This window comes from Leptodactylus fuscus, chromosome 3 (genome assembly GCF_031893055.1).
Source record: "Leptodactylus fuscus isolate aLepFus1 chromosome 3, aLepFus1.hap2, whole genome shotgun sequence".
NCBI lineage: Eukaryota > Metazoa > Chordata > Amphibia > Anura > Leptodactylidae > Leptodactylus > Leptodactylus fuscus.
This window is the reverse complement of record NC_134267.1, coordinates 191,148,916-191,162,047: the sequence shown is the minus strand read 5'-3', so window position 1 is coordinate 191,162,047 and position 13,132 is coordinate 191,148,916. Positions and strand designations below refer to the sequence as shown.

The window sequence follows — 13,132 nt, the reverse complement described above, 5'->3', positions numbered from 1 at the left end:
TCACAACAGAAGGGAAATGCTCATAGTGATGTCACAGTACTAGAATAATGCACACAGTGATATGCTCATAGTGATATCATGGTACAAGGATAAAACGCATAATGATGTCACTGTACAGGGATAGTGTACGGAGAGATGTCATAGTACAAGAATAATGCACACAGTGATGTCACACTACAGGGATGTTCAGAGTGATTTTACAGTACAAGGATAATGCGCACATTGATGTCACAGTACTGTGATAGTGTGCAGAATGCTTTTACAGTACATGGATAATGCACACAGTAATGTCACAGTACAAGGATAGTGTGCAGGGTGACGTTACAGTACATGGATACTGCACACAGTGATATCAGTACAGGTATAGTGTGCAGGGTGATGTTACAGTACATGGATAATGCACACAGTGATGTTGCAGTACAGGGATTTGCAGAGTGATGTTATTGTACAAGGATAATGTGCACATTGATGTCACAGTACTGTGATAGTGTGCAGATTGATGTTACAGTACAGGGATACTGCACACCGTGATGTAAGTACAGGGATAGTGTGCAGGGTGATGTTACAGAACATGGATAATGCACACAGTGATGTAAGTACAGGGATAGTGTGCAGGGTGATGTTACATTACAAGGACAATGCTCACAGTGATGTCACAATACAAAGATTATTGGCAAAGTGATGTCATAGTACAAAGATAATACACAAAATGATGTCCCTAAACTATTAGTTGATAAGTAGATGATACATAGCTAATTCTTACCCTGTTTGTCCATATAGATAGGAGCACCTCCCAGAGATGCTACAGAGTCTACCAGCAGGAGGCAGTTATACCTGTATGTGGAACAAACATCAGATATTTAATTTTAGGCCAAAACTGAATGCTAATTTATGTCATAATTTACCATTTTAATGTTTGGATCTCCATTTTTCTAATGCAGAGCTCCAAATCTCTTACATAGTCCTACAGCTAAGCCTATATTCACACAACTGCGGAGAGTAATGCCCGAGAAAAACAGTTTTTGGGACATACAGTTATGCCAAAATTTATTGTGCGCGACATTTTCACATTTATGTACAGTAGAAAAAAACATATAAATATGATTGGCTCGACATTTGTGAAAAATGTGCACAGAATGGGCGTGGTTTAAAAGGTTTTGCATCATCGGAGTGTCGGAAAGTGAGACAAATGTATGAAGGTCTGTACATCAGATTTATTAATATATCTAAATCTATGAAGGATTCAATTGAATTAATAAGTATGCCTCACTATATTCTAAAAGCAGTTGTGTGACGGCTGTTTTTGACCTTTGTGCGAATATAGCCTTAATGACAAAGCCTGTCGGCGGCCACAAGAGGGCGTTTCTTTGCTGCATCTTTCTATTTTTCCTTCTTTTTAAAGCACATACCGGTGACACAGGTCTCCAAAGCCATCTAATGGCTGCACCACCCCACTGGATGACTCTCCATGAGTGATGAACAAGAGAGAAGGCTTGTGCTCAGCTAGACCCTGGATTAAAAAAAAGAACATGTAAAAGGCCAAGCATTTAACATGTGCAGCCTGGCATTGATAACTCACTATGAAGCACATTAAGTGGCCATCTGCTGTCGACATAGTACCCCTATGTATAAAATAATGGCCCCCCCACCCCAGTGCCCTCACGTGTAATATAGAGTCCCTCACAGTGCAGCCATGTGAAACATAACACCCCACACAGTACTCAGGGTGCTGCGAACTGTAACAAGCACCTCCATCAGGTACACCCCCTAGGTACTGGGAAGCTAGAAAAAAAATTCATAATGGGGTAGAATTAGAGATAAACTGTGTTTCTGCGACTTTGTTTGGGCTTTGTTTTTGCGGCATTCACTATGCAGGAAAAAAGACATAACACCTGTATTCTGTGGATTGGTATGAATATGGCAATACTGAAGGGGAAGAAAAATAACGTAATAGTCCTCTTACAGAGAAGCTTTTCTTAGAATTTGAAATTGTGCTGTTCCTCTGTTATTCCTCTTAGAAAATTATGAATTAACTAATTACCAATATGCTTGTTAAAGGGACAAGTCAATATAGAGACTGATGCACTTATTGGTCAATGGCTGACAGTTCAGGAATACACAGGGAACGGTACCATGCATGCGTCATTTTTGTCTGTAAATTTCCAGGAAGAGTAACAGAGTTGTAATAAGGGATAGTGAATGCAACTATTTGCTAAATCAGATGTGTCGGGAGAAGGGACAGGTCAACTGTGGAAACCTGAGGTTCTGCGTAGCTATTAGATGGACTACATGGATATGAGCAGTCTTCTGCTTTCAGGGCCCCGTGAAGGAACAGGCATTTTGCTCAGAATACAAAGTGTTGCATTTGCATTACCTTTTCTATTTCTTTTAAGGTGAACCCTTCACCAGGTGACTTTGTCATGAGACGCACATCAGCACCTAAATGATGTAAAATTATCTAAAATAAGTCACCACTGCAATTTTTATCTCCATCTTCTAGATAGCGTAAGACATGTAGTCCTCAGAAGGTAAAAGGCAGCACAGAATTTGTCCTACAGGATAACTGGCACAATGTACAGTTACAGCAGTGAAAAAGGGTTAATGTGCTAAATACAAGTGTGAATACTTGGCAGATGCCAGAGAGAACATTCGGTGCAGAGTCCACGCCAACATTGCTGAGAACTGACCAGGTGCAAGTGCTCGATAACAAGAACATGGGAATAATTAACCTGGGCAGAGAAATAGGGCAGGCTCGGGTCATCCTTAATATAGTGGAAGGATTGATAATATAAGCTATGTAGGTGAAATATTTTACCTTCACCACTCCAGTTGCTGTGAAACTACAGCTCCCAACATGTTCCATTCACTTCCATGGGAGTTACAAGAACAGTAGAGCAAGTATGCATGCTGGGAGTTGTAGTCTATGATTACATACAGTAAGAACGCTTTGACATGATCATTCAAAATTTGATAGACAAGTAGTCTTGTTCCTTAAGTGTCCTCTGTGCCCCACCTTATATTGTCTCACCTTTTTCACATAGCACTTCCTCTACTATATTAACTTTTCTACCATATTCTCACACATTTTATATCAGAGACATGGGCTCGCCCATCCTTCTTACCTATCCTCTGAGCAATGTCCGCCGCTCTCTCCCCCCAAATGCCTTTTGAAGCCACAAGAACTACATCGCCTTTTTCAACCACGTTAAAAATGGCCGTCTCCATAGCACAATGTCCTGAGCCGCTCACAGCCAAGGTCAAGGTGTTCTTTGTCTGGAAGGCATACTGTATCCCAAGTTTAATGTCATCCATTATCTGTATGAGAGATACAAAAATCACTGCATATTGTACAATAACTTGCTTAGTATAATGCTAAGGTTTACACATAGGACATGACACAGCACTTGGTCAGCAAATATCTTGTGTGGCCTGAATTTATGTTTTCTCTCCTCCTGCAAGAATGGTAGCATAGTAAATCCCTCCCAATGTGTCCTGACTCTGCACAATGGCTACTATAGATTGGAGGGGATTATGACAGGAGTGATGCCTAAAGATTTCATGCACATTGCCATTTTATTGCAGTTTTTGCTGCAAATTGTGACCAAACTGCTTTGTACAATGATCCTTGGCACAAATGTCATTGTTAAAAGTCTTGCACAAATAAGGTCACAAGAGCATAATTCAGCGGGTAAAGCAGACCTCAAGGGTACAAAGGTGAAAAGCATGACCTGCTGTATAAGGGTGAAGGGTCCAATCTGTATTACTTTAGGGGTATTGTATTACTGTACTGTATGGGTACTGTATTACTTTAGGGGTCTGAATTTATTTAGCGAGTCTGTTTTAGTAGGTCTGGCTTGGAGTCTATATTTAGGGGGTCTTGAGGCCTGTATTCAGGTGGTCTGGATAGAACTGTATTTATACAGGGGACTGTAATAGTTTAGCGGTTCTAGGGTCTGTTTTTTGGGTTTGGTTTGGGGTTTGCATTCATTACTTGGACTGTGTTTATTCTAGGGTTTGCTTAGATGTCTAAATTTTTCCGCTATAGAAATTGAGGAGTTGAAGACGTTATTGGCAGCAAATATTAGTGAACTGCGGAAGTTGTCATGGTGGTCTGGGAAGGATGGGGAAAAAAAGGAGAGAATGAATCTGACAATACATGACATGGGAATCACTGGATCTATAGAGGAGTCTGCTCTGTTTTATAAAAAGCTTGTATGGCCCATAAATATATAGTAAGTTTCTGTGTAGCCCTAATTGATAACAGGGTGTTCACATTTTTTTTTTTAATCAGTCGGAAGTATCAGTTTGTAACGCTATAACATGCGGGGTCCTTTCACATTGGGGAAGAGAGAGGTAAGTTTGGGAAACATCCCACTGCCTATTATCTACTCAATGCATCACTTGCTATAGGCCTTCTTGTTATGTCTTACTCTCCTTACTATAACATATTATATTCTGTTTTAACATATTGAAAAGGGTCAAGCCATATATAGTACTGTAATGTGTTTGGAGCAGACCCCTGATACTTCACCATAGAAGCTTTCTAATATCCAGTTCCCAGCCATTTGTGGTTCTAGCTCTTACAACAATGACTGAATCCTTCCCAATAATGCTGTGGATGGGTGTACTGGGAGTTATGAAGACGTGTTAGCATTTACCAGTAGGTCTACAGAACGTCAGGACTACAATGCATTACAGAAATAGGAAAAGGCTTCTGACACCACTGATACTAGGGTATACGCTATATCAACACCCATATGTGCTGGCAAGACAAATCTGCCAAAAATGGCATTCTTGGTGAAAAATCTTTATATATAAATCTATATGATTGCTTTTCTTTTTCAATAGTTTGTGCTTTGAACTGCAACAAATCCCTTTTGATGTCTACTAATACTGATGACTGAATGGTTGTTTGCAGTTATGCAGAGGTATAGCTATTATTAGTATTTGCAGATTATAATCACGTCATGTACTGTAATCTGTAGACATGCTTAGTATTTATATATTATCATATTATTAATCATAGAAAATTTCAATCATCATGTCTTCTGTAAAGTGGTTATTCTGCAAACATCACTAATGTTGCAAAGACCCCTCCATAACACAAATATTCGTCGGTATTATAGCTAGCACATAGTTAAGGGGAACCCTGTTGCATTTTTTGCCTTGGAGCCTAGGAGCTTCAAGTTTGGGGGCTGATTTGATGTCGTAATAAATTGCATTGGTCTGTTTTGGAGTCTGTATCAGTTTAGGGCTCTGATCTGGGGTCTTAATCAATTTCTTGGTCCGGCCTTAACCGATTAAGTAAATAGTAATGTGTAAATAGTCCTACAAAAGACAATGTCTACTGGTGGTGTTCAGCTCAAACCTTACAGTGGTCTTACATTAGAGATATAAACCTTTACTAAAACTAGTTAAGTACCACTGGTCTACTATTTTCCATAGACTGCTCCAGAAGCTTTGTCTGGTATTGCAGCTTTTGAAGAGGAGACCTGTCCTTTTATCCCCTACCAACCATCTTCTGATACCTGCCTCTGCTTGGTAGACACTGTGCCTCATTATTTATAGATGCTGGATACTTTTAAGTCACTTGGAGCCATGGAACCTGAGCACTCACTAAATCTACCACTACCAGAGCAGGGGTTCCCAGTTATGGCGCGTACCCCCTGAGACTATGTGGCATAACCCCTGGGGTACACGTACCACAGGCTGAGAGCCACTGAACTAGATCACCCTTAGTATATTACCCATTGCTCATGGCAATTGTCTTTAGGATGTAACGTCTTATTTTTAGAAAACTCAATTACAGATTCTTCAAAAAAGAAATTCCACCGTCCCATATTACTGCCATCTTATTAAGTGATATGTACCGTTAATAGTTAGCTAGAAAAGGACAGCTTTTTAATGTACAGACAGAAGAATTGCGCAATGTTTGTTACCAGTCTGACTCTGCCATAGTAAACATTTACTTTGGCCTATTTGTTAACTAACGGTTACAAGACAATATAATAACAGCTTTTCTGGATTTCTCGCTTCTCTGTTTCTGATGCAATTATTATAAGGTCCGCTGAATACATTTGTTTTCTAGGGTTTTCTCTACTACGAGTAGCTGCCAAGCAATGGGTGTAAAGCAGAGTGGCCCATAGAATCTGTCATCGCTCAATGAATTCAATCCCGGCTTAGAAATTGCATAATTGTTCTGTAATATGTCTATAAAGACCACAACTAGACTGAAGCTATCCTACCGGAAGACCCTGCTCATTGGAACAGATAATTGTGCTTGATCTTCTGGAGAAACAATGTTTATGTGGTTTCTAGAGGATAAAAATAAAATTTATATTGGATACAAAGCTATGGGCCCTTTGGGTATTGTGTGGGGTGCAGCACTACGTGTGAATGTGGTCTTGCTTAGGCCTTACCTGGTGCATCTCAGTACCTATTGGATTGATAACTGCTTGGGCTCCTGCAGTCTGGACTCGAGGTGGTACATTTGAGGGACCTGGTCCCAGAAGGAGCCTTTGAGGAACATATAAAGGCAGCTGTAGGGATTGTGGACTTTCTACAGATAACAAGGAGGCCATGTTTCTCTTGAAGTGAGAGTGTAAAATGAGGCCGAGCCTCGCTATGTCTTTATACCTTCTCATCATAAACTAAAATTAGCTCCTGAACCTTATACTAGTCCACCAGACCTTCTGCACCTTCCAATCGCAACTTTCCTCCAGAATGCCTCCTTCTTAAAGAAAGATTCCATCATTTATTGACAGTAAACCCAGGCACTTGTTGAGTCAGGTATGTTTTAGGAGTAAATGGTAAGCTTACTTGTCCAGTTTCCAAAAAAGTTAACTAGATCTAAAATGCCCTTTAGTCCTCATATTTGTTTTTATAAAGAATAAATGATTACCAAACCTATGTGTTAATTTGCTATGTTCTAGTTGATTAAAGATATTCTGCAGACTAAGAATTTACCTCTGATTTTATATAACATGTCTGGTTTAGATGATCTATTTGGAGATTTTGACATAATAGAAGGGGGTCCTGTACATGGGCTTAACTGTCAGCCATTGTTTTGGACATGCAGTCCATTGATTTTAAATAGAAATTGGTCAAAGGTATATATTATAGCTGATTCTTGGGGTTTCTGTGACCCCATGACCATTTTATTATAAGGAAATATAAAAAAACCAAAAAACTTGATAGTCTTCAGTAGTTGATACCTTTTTAATGGCTAACTAATAATGATGACAGATTACAACGTTTCGGAACTCTAGGCTCCTTTCTCAAGTAAATTTAAAACCATTTCTGAAGGATGCATATTTATGTACAAAAGGACACATAGGGTTAAAATTCTAGAAGGAAGGGGGGGGGAAGAGGGTTATTAGTAATTGGTAGAAACAATGTAAACAATTCCAGGTTCTTAGCAGTTCTCAGGGTCTCAGGTCAGTGATTTCTGTAAGATGCCATAAAACCATGTGACAGATTTAACCCCTTCTCAATTTTTTTTTATATTTCCTACCCACTGGCTAACACGGTACGAGAACAAACATTTTATTATAAGGGGACTCTAACAAAAAGGGTTTGTACAAAGTAAACATCCCATAAAATTTCTAAATTTGATCATAGAACCTGTACACCAATCACTTACTTGGCTCTCCAAGAAGAGCTGAGGAGCCATTGGCTTAAAAAAGGGGTACAGATTCTGCCCCTAAGTTTTAGCAATTAGTTGGGGTGTCAGCATCACAATCCCTACTCATCAAAACCTCTCACATGACATGTCAAAATTTTTATAAAATTACAGCTACATTTCTTCTGGCAATAAAATTCGTTACCATTCGGACTGAAAAGAAAAAACTGGCAAACAAATTTGCCAGACACCAGAGGGCATTATATTTCTGCTTAAGAACAATGACACAGCAATTTTGAAAATAAGTGGAAAATCTGTTCTTTGTGATGCAGCAGGCCCACAACATATATTTACTGGGTCCATAGGAGTAGGCGAACATGTTTTGTGCACAAAGGCGGACTTGACATTTAGGGGGCCCCAAGCAAATTACTTAGGGGAAGGCCCCCCAATAACATTTTCTATGCCACACCCCCTCTTTCCTAGAACTGCCCACCCATTTGTAGGTAAAAAAAAATCCCTTTTATGAGCCCCATACAGAACATTGTCCCTCACATAGTATATTTCCCCTTTTTATGATCCCTGCACAATACATTTGCTTTATGTATACAGTTATGGTCCCCATGTGGTACATTCCCCCCTTTTGTGGCCGCTACAGGGTACATTGCCCCTTTTACAGCCCCTACACGGTACATTGCTACCTTTTCTGGTCCTACATTAGGCCATTACACGTTGGATTATTTCAAAAGGTAACAGCAATATTCATACATCCATCCTGGCTCCCATTTAGGGCCAATCCTGCCTTGGCCTTCAGATAGTATGACACACTATGTACGGATGCTGAACAAAGCCAGGACGTGACATTTGGATGTGTTCAGAATCCAGTATAAAGTGTGGTGTCCGTTGGAGGCTGAAGCAGAGCCGGCCTGGACAGCTAATACTGTCAGGTGTAAAACAAAAGGGGTACATTCTGTGCATGACATTTATTGTATTTTATAAAGTCCTTCCACCTCCTCCAGCATGACCTAAGTTCTGCTATTATGTCCCACAAAATGTAGCATTTTTTTCTATCATATCCATCAATCACTATTAGGTTCATACTCCGCTTGGGGACCTGAAAAAAATGAAACCCTATCCACTTAAAAAGCAGCTACCCAATGAATCCCCTGGATCTCATAAGCTATAATGGGGTCGGCCCAATTTTCGCCTGAAATCGGCGGCAGTACTTTTTTCTCAGTCTAGTGAGAACTGACCCTTACTGTATACTTCTTACATTGAGTTACATGCACTAGATAGAACATGAATGTATTAACTATTTACAATATTATTGATGTAAGAGTAATAATATTCCAGTTGAAATTATGTAAATTGATGTAAAATTAATATTATTTCAGTTAAAGTTATATCAGGTTTACTGAGAACAGAGACAATGGAAACGTTTCCATATATCCATATATATATTAATCTTTTTTTTTTTTTTTTGCATTACTCCAACTTTGCTACAATCAGTCACAAGTGACATAGATATACGGAAATGTACACCTATATATATAGCCAGTCTAAATTTGTTATGTCATTTGGCACAATGTATTAACATATCCCATTGTGCTATCTCAGGTTTGTGTAGGACTTCAGGTACACCTATATTTAGTATCTCCGCTCAGAGATGATGCACAGTACATAATAGTCACAAAGCTGAGTCATACAAAGCATGCTGAGAAGCTGCAGTCATCTGATAATACGGTAACATAGTACTTGTATGACTATTTCAGACCCTAGATAATGTAATATTTTGTGATGTCAGGATTGGTTCACACAAGATGTAGGAAGATCCACGGTGTTTACAGTAATGGATAACCCATTACCATATCTAATCCAAACTCTACATAAACATGGGTAATTTCCTTACTGTACAGATTTCCAGCCCGCACCTGTCTATGCTACAAAGTCTTACAGCAGATTTTACCTTTTGCAATACTTAGTATTATATCTGTTCTAAATCTCCAGGATCAACATGTATATTTCTGGCAGATACACAGATTTTCTATGGTTCACCTAAAGTGTAAACATAACCTTAAACACTATGAATAATAAAATGATTTTCTATCCATTTTCCATTTAACTAAGGGACTTACCTGGAACATTTCGGGGTGCATATGACCAATGACCTGCAGAGCCCCGGCTGCCTGTACCCGTGGAGCAACATTTGAAGGGCCAGGGCCCAGCATGAGGCGTTGAGGGACATTTAGAGGCTGCAAAAGTGCAACAGATGGAGGAAAGACTGTATGAGTGGACATCCTGACAGCTCCTGACAGCCGGGCAGCACGAAGCAAAGAATAAGATATACCTCTAACTGTCCCTTGCATCTTTATTAACCCTTGACTAGACAGTAGAGATGACGCACCGTGAACCTTAACCCAGTCTCTGTGTCCCTGCAGTGCAGGCATTTTAATGCTACCTTTATCTTCCCTCCCCTCTCTCTATTTGTCACACAGTGTCACTCCCACTAACCCCGGGGTCTCAGGTGTCTGACCTGTGCTCCGTAACACTCGGGACATTACACCTGTCCACCACTGAACAAACATCTTCTGCGTTAGGGCTGTGAAAAGTGTGGTCACAGTGAATATTAGGCCAAGGTCACTTGTGATGCCAAATATTTGATATTGTCTCAAAGTTGCTGATAGAATATTGGGATAATAAATGAACACGTAAGTTTTTACTACAAGCAATGATGACAGAGACCAACACGTTGTCTACATGTTCTCAAATGTGTGTGTTGTTTCAAAGGACAAGATGTGATGTTTGGTAATAGATAACCACGAACTGGCAGCCAAATACGAAGTTACTTATTACAGTGGATTCTAGGTAAGGCATCATGACTGCTGACAAGGGAAATTGTGTAATAATGAATATCCCAAGTAATAGATTGTACACATGGCCACTTTAACTGTAGTGCAAATGTTTAAGAATGATATTTCTCTCCAATACCACCCCATTCTGAATTTTTTTCCAGCTTCCCATTACATTGTATGTATTGTTAAGTGGTACTATTACAAAGTACAATTTGTCTCACAAACATTAAGCCTCATATTGCACTGTAAACTGAAAAATAACAAAGTTATGGGGTTTGGAAGGAAGTTGGTCAAAAACAAAAATTTAAAAATGCCTGCTGCAGGAAGGGTTAATAGATATAAACAAAGCCATGCATTAGTTATCAAAGCTACCAGGGGTTCTATGGGGTCCATGATGCAGTTTTAGACTATATTGCTATAGGTAGACAGGTAGGATGTGACGTCTCTGCCTGTTCAGGTCTCTGCTCCACCCTCCGCTCGCACACTGCAACGTGGGAGGCGTGTTCCATTATCATTCCTTGCTTTAGGTTGCTGTTGCTCTGTCTGAAAACTGCCCTATTTTCTTATCTCTATCATTGATTTTCCACCACACCCAGCTCTTACACCTTTCTTTCCCTCTGCTCCTCAAATAGTTAATCTAACCTGTGTGATTGGCAGCCTGTCTACCAACCAAGTCTGGTGCAGGTTCTGGACTTCCTATAAACAGGTCATCAGCCCACACAGTTTAGCTGGCTATTGTGACTTTGTCCTTGCTAAGCTATTCTCTTGATATTGTTTTGTATTACCGATTTCTGATCTTTGACTTCCGTTGTGACTACTCTTTTGGATTTTTATTTGGTACTGCTTTGTCTTTCTGGCATTGACGCTTGCCTTATTAACTCCTCTTCTGTGTTGTTTGTCTTATCTTGTTCTGTGTAACTCTTATTCAGAGAAGGGACCGTCGGCCAGTTGTCCCTGTCATTAGAACAGTTGCGGCAAGTAGGTAGGGACAGGGGCTGGGTCGAGTTTAGGACTCACTTTCTCTATCTTTCCCTTCCTCCCTGGTTTCAGCAACAGCACTAGGGAATTGCTCAACTAGCAATTCCCTTACATAGGATATATTACTACATTTATTACTTCATTACATTTTTTGGTGTTAGAAATTCAGAGGCTTTGCAACTTTTTAAACACAATTTGCAATAATATTTCTTGTTGATGGTGTTTTTATGCTACCCTTGCAAGGGCATAGCAGAAATGTGGTGTAGGCAGGATCTTTAGCCCTGTCAGATTTATCATAATTCACACCAGGTTTCTGGTGCAAAAGATGCTTGAAAGCTGTGCCAAGTATGAAGTGGTATAGACATCAGTGCGGGAACCTGGCCTGCACAGGAATGATCGAGATCAGCCTACAAAATACCAGTCTTAATCAATCCTTCCCCAATTTGTACCATCATATGTTACCTCATAGGCACCATGTTGAAGAGATATTCTTTGAGAAAACTTCCGTAATATGACATCTGATGGAACAAGTCATGATTATTTTTCATAAGTTCAACAGGATGTATAGGCTTCTATGGGGGCTATATTATGGGCATATTTAACTTAAGAAATTGTTAAAATAAGCTGCTCGGAACCTGCAACCCCTGTATATATATGTCTGACCTGAAATTTATTAGTGTATACTGGACTGCAACTGTTAAATTAATTGGGATTGGTGATGCAATGTTATGTTATGCTATTCCATGTTATAACCAGTTTAACTGGAGGTGTTCCTTGAGTATTGTAAATGCCCAACCGAGGTGCTCTGCTAAGTTAAGTTAATGTGGGCTGGTCTTGGATTCTGATGCACTCGCAACAAATATGCTGTATGCCATTAAATAGTATTTATTATTATTTATTTGTTTTTAATGAAACAGTATTTTTATGTTGTATTGTAGAATTTAGAAAATGTCAATAAAAACTAGTTTTTAAAAAAAATAAATAAATGAAACCATATCTAATATGCCTTTGAAGAGTGACGACTTATGTGGCGTTTACACTTGCGCCGCTGTCTGCCCTTTTGGGTTGCCACCTAAATCCCCGTAAAAACTGCATAAGGGACGACTTGCTGGCAGTGCGTTTAAACACCCATTCATTTGAATGGGTTTTTAAAGCAAACCGCTGGTGTCTGTATGCTGCCTCTCCGTGGTAAAGCCGTTTTTTTTTTTTTTTTGTATGGACACAAAGTCCTGCATGTCCGAAAAAAATTTGTTTCACCACGGAGAGGCTGCATACGGACACTATATGGACACTGGTGGTTTGCTTTAAAAACCCATTGGAATGAATGTATTTTTAAATTGAGCGCCGGCAAGCTGTCGCCTATGCAGTTTTTCCAGGGATTTAGGTGGAAACCCAATGGGCAGACAGTGGCACAAGTGTGAACGCTGCATTACTTCCATTGCATGGCGTGTGCACTGCTTGCCACCACAAATCCTGTGGACCTGCTTACCATGTGTCCAGTGAGGTTAACTTTACGGGATGATGTCTAGACATGGGTGTCTCCCTGCTTTTCCCAACCAGATTATACAACTCTCCCAGCTTGCCTGGCCACACTAGATGTTGTCTCCTGCAAGAGACCCTCCCACAGTGAGCGTGGCATCTCTCTCTGCGACCCCCTACAAGGCATGGAAGAGTACTTAAATGG

General features: G+C 39.9%; 1 protein-coding gene across 2 annotated transcripts in view; it reads right to left on the bottom strand.

Moving 5' to 3' along the window:
* The window catches only part of AGXT (alanine--glyoxylate aminotransferase), a 40,496-nt gene extending 30,472 nt beyond the window's left edge, over positions 1-10,024 (bottom strand). The window contains exons 1-5 of one of the 2 annotated variants that reach the window (XM_075266755.1): positions 9,754-10,024; positions 3,123-3,315; positions 2,375-2,439; positions 1,410-1,510; positions 764-834 (exon numbers count right to left, since the gene is read on the bottom strand). In XM_075266755.1, the coding sequence (XP_075122856.1) occupies positions 764-834; positions 1,410-1,510; positions 2,375-2,439; positions 3,123-3,315; positions 9,754-9,984 (661 nt within the window). In that variant the 5' untranslated portion in view covers positions 9,985-10,024. Of the gene's footprint in view, positions 1-763; positions 835-1,409; positions 1,511-2,374; positions 2,440-3,122; positions 3,316-6,419; positions 6,584-9,753 lie in introns of those variants that run through there. The other variant, XM_075266756.1, reaches the window with a different exon arrangement.
* Between the last annotated feature and the right edge of the window lie 3,108 nt (positions 10,025-13,132).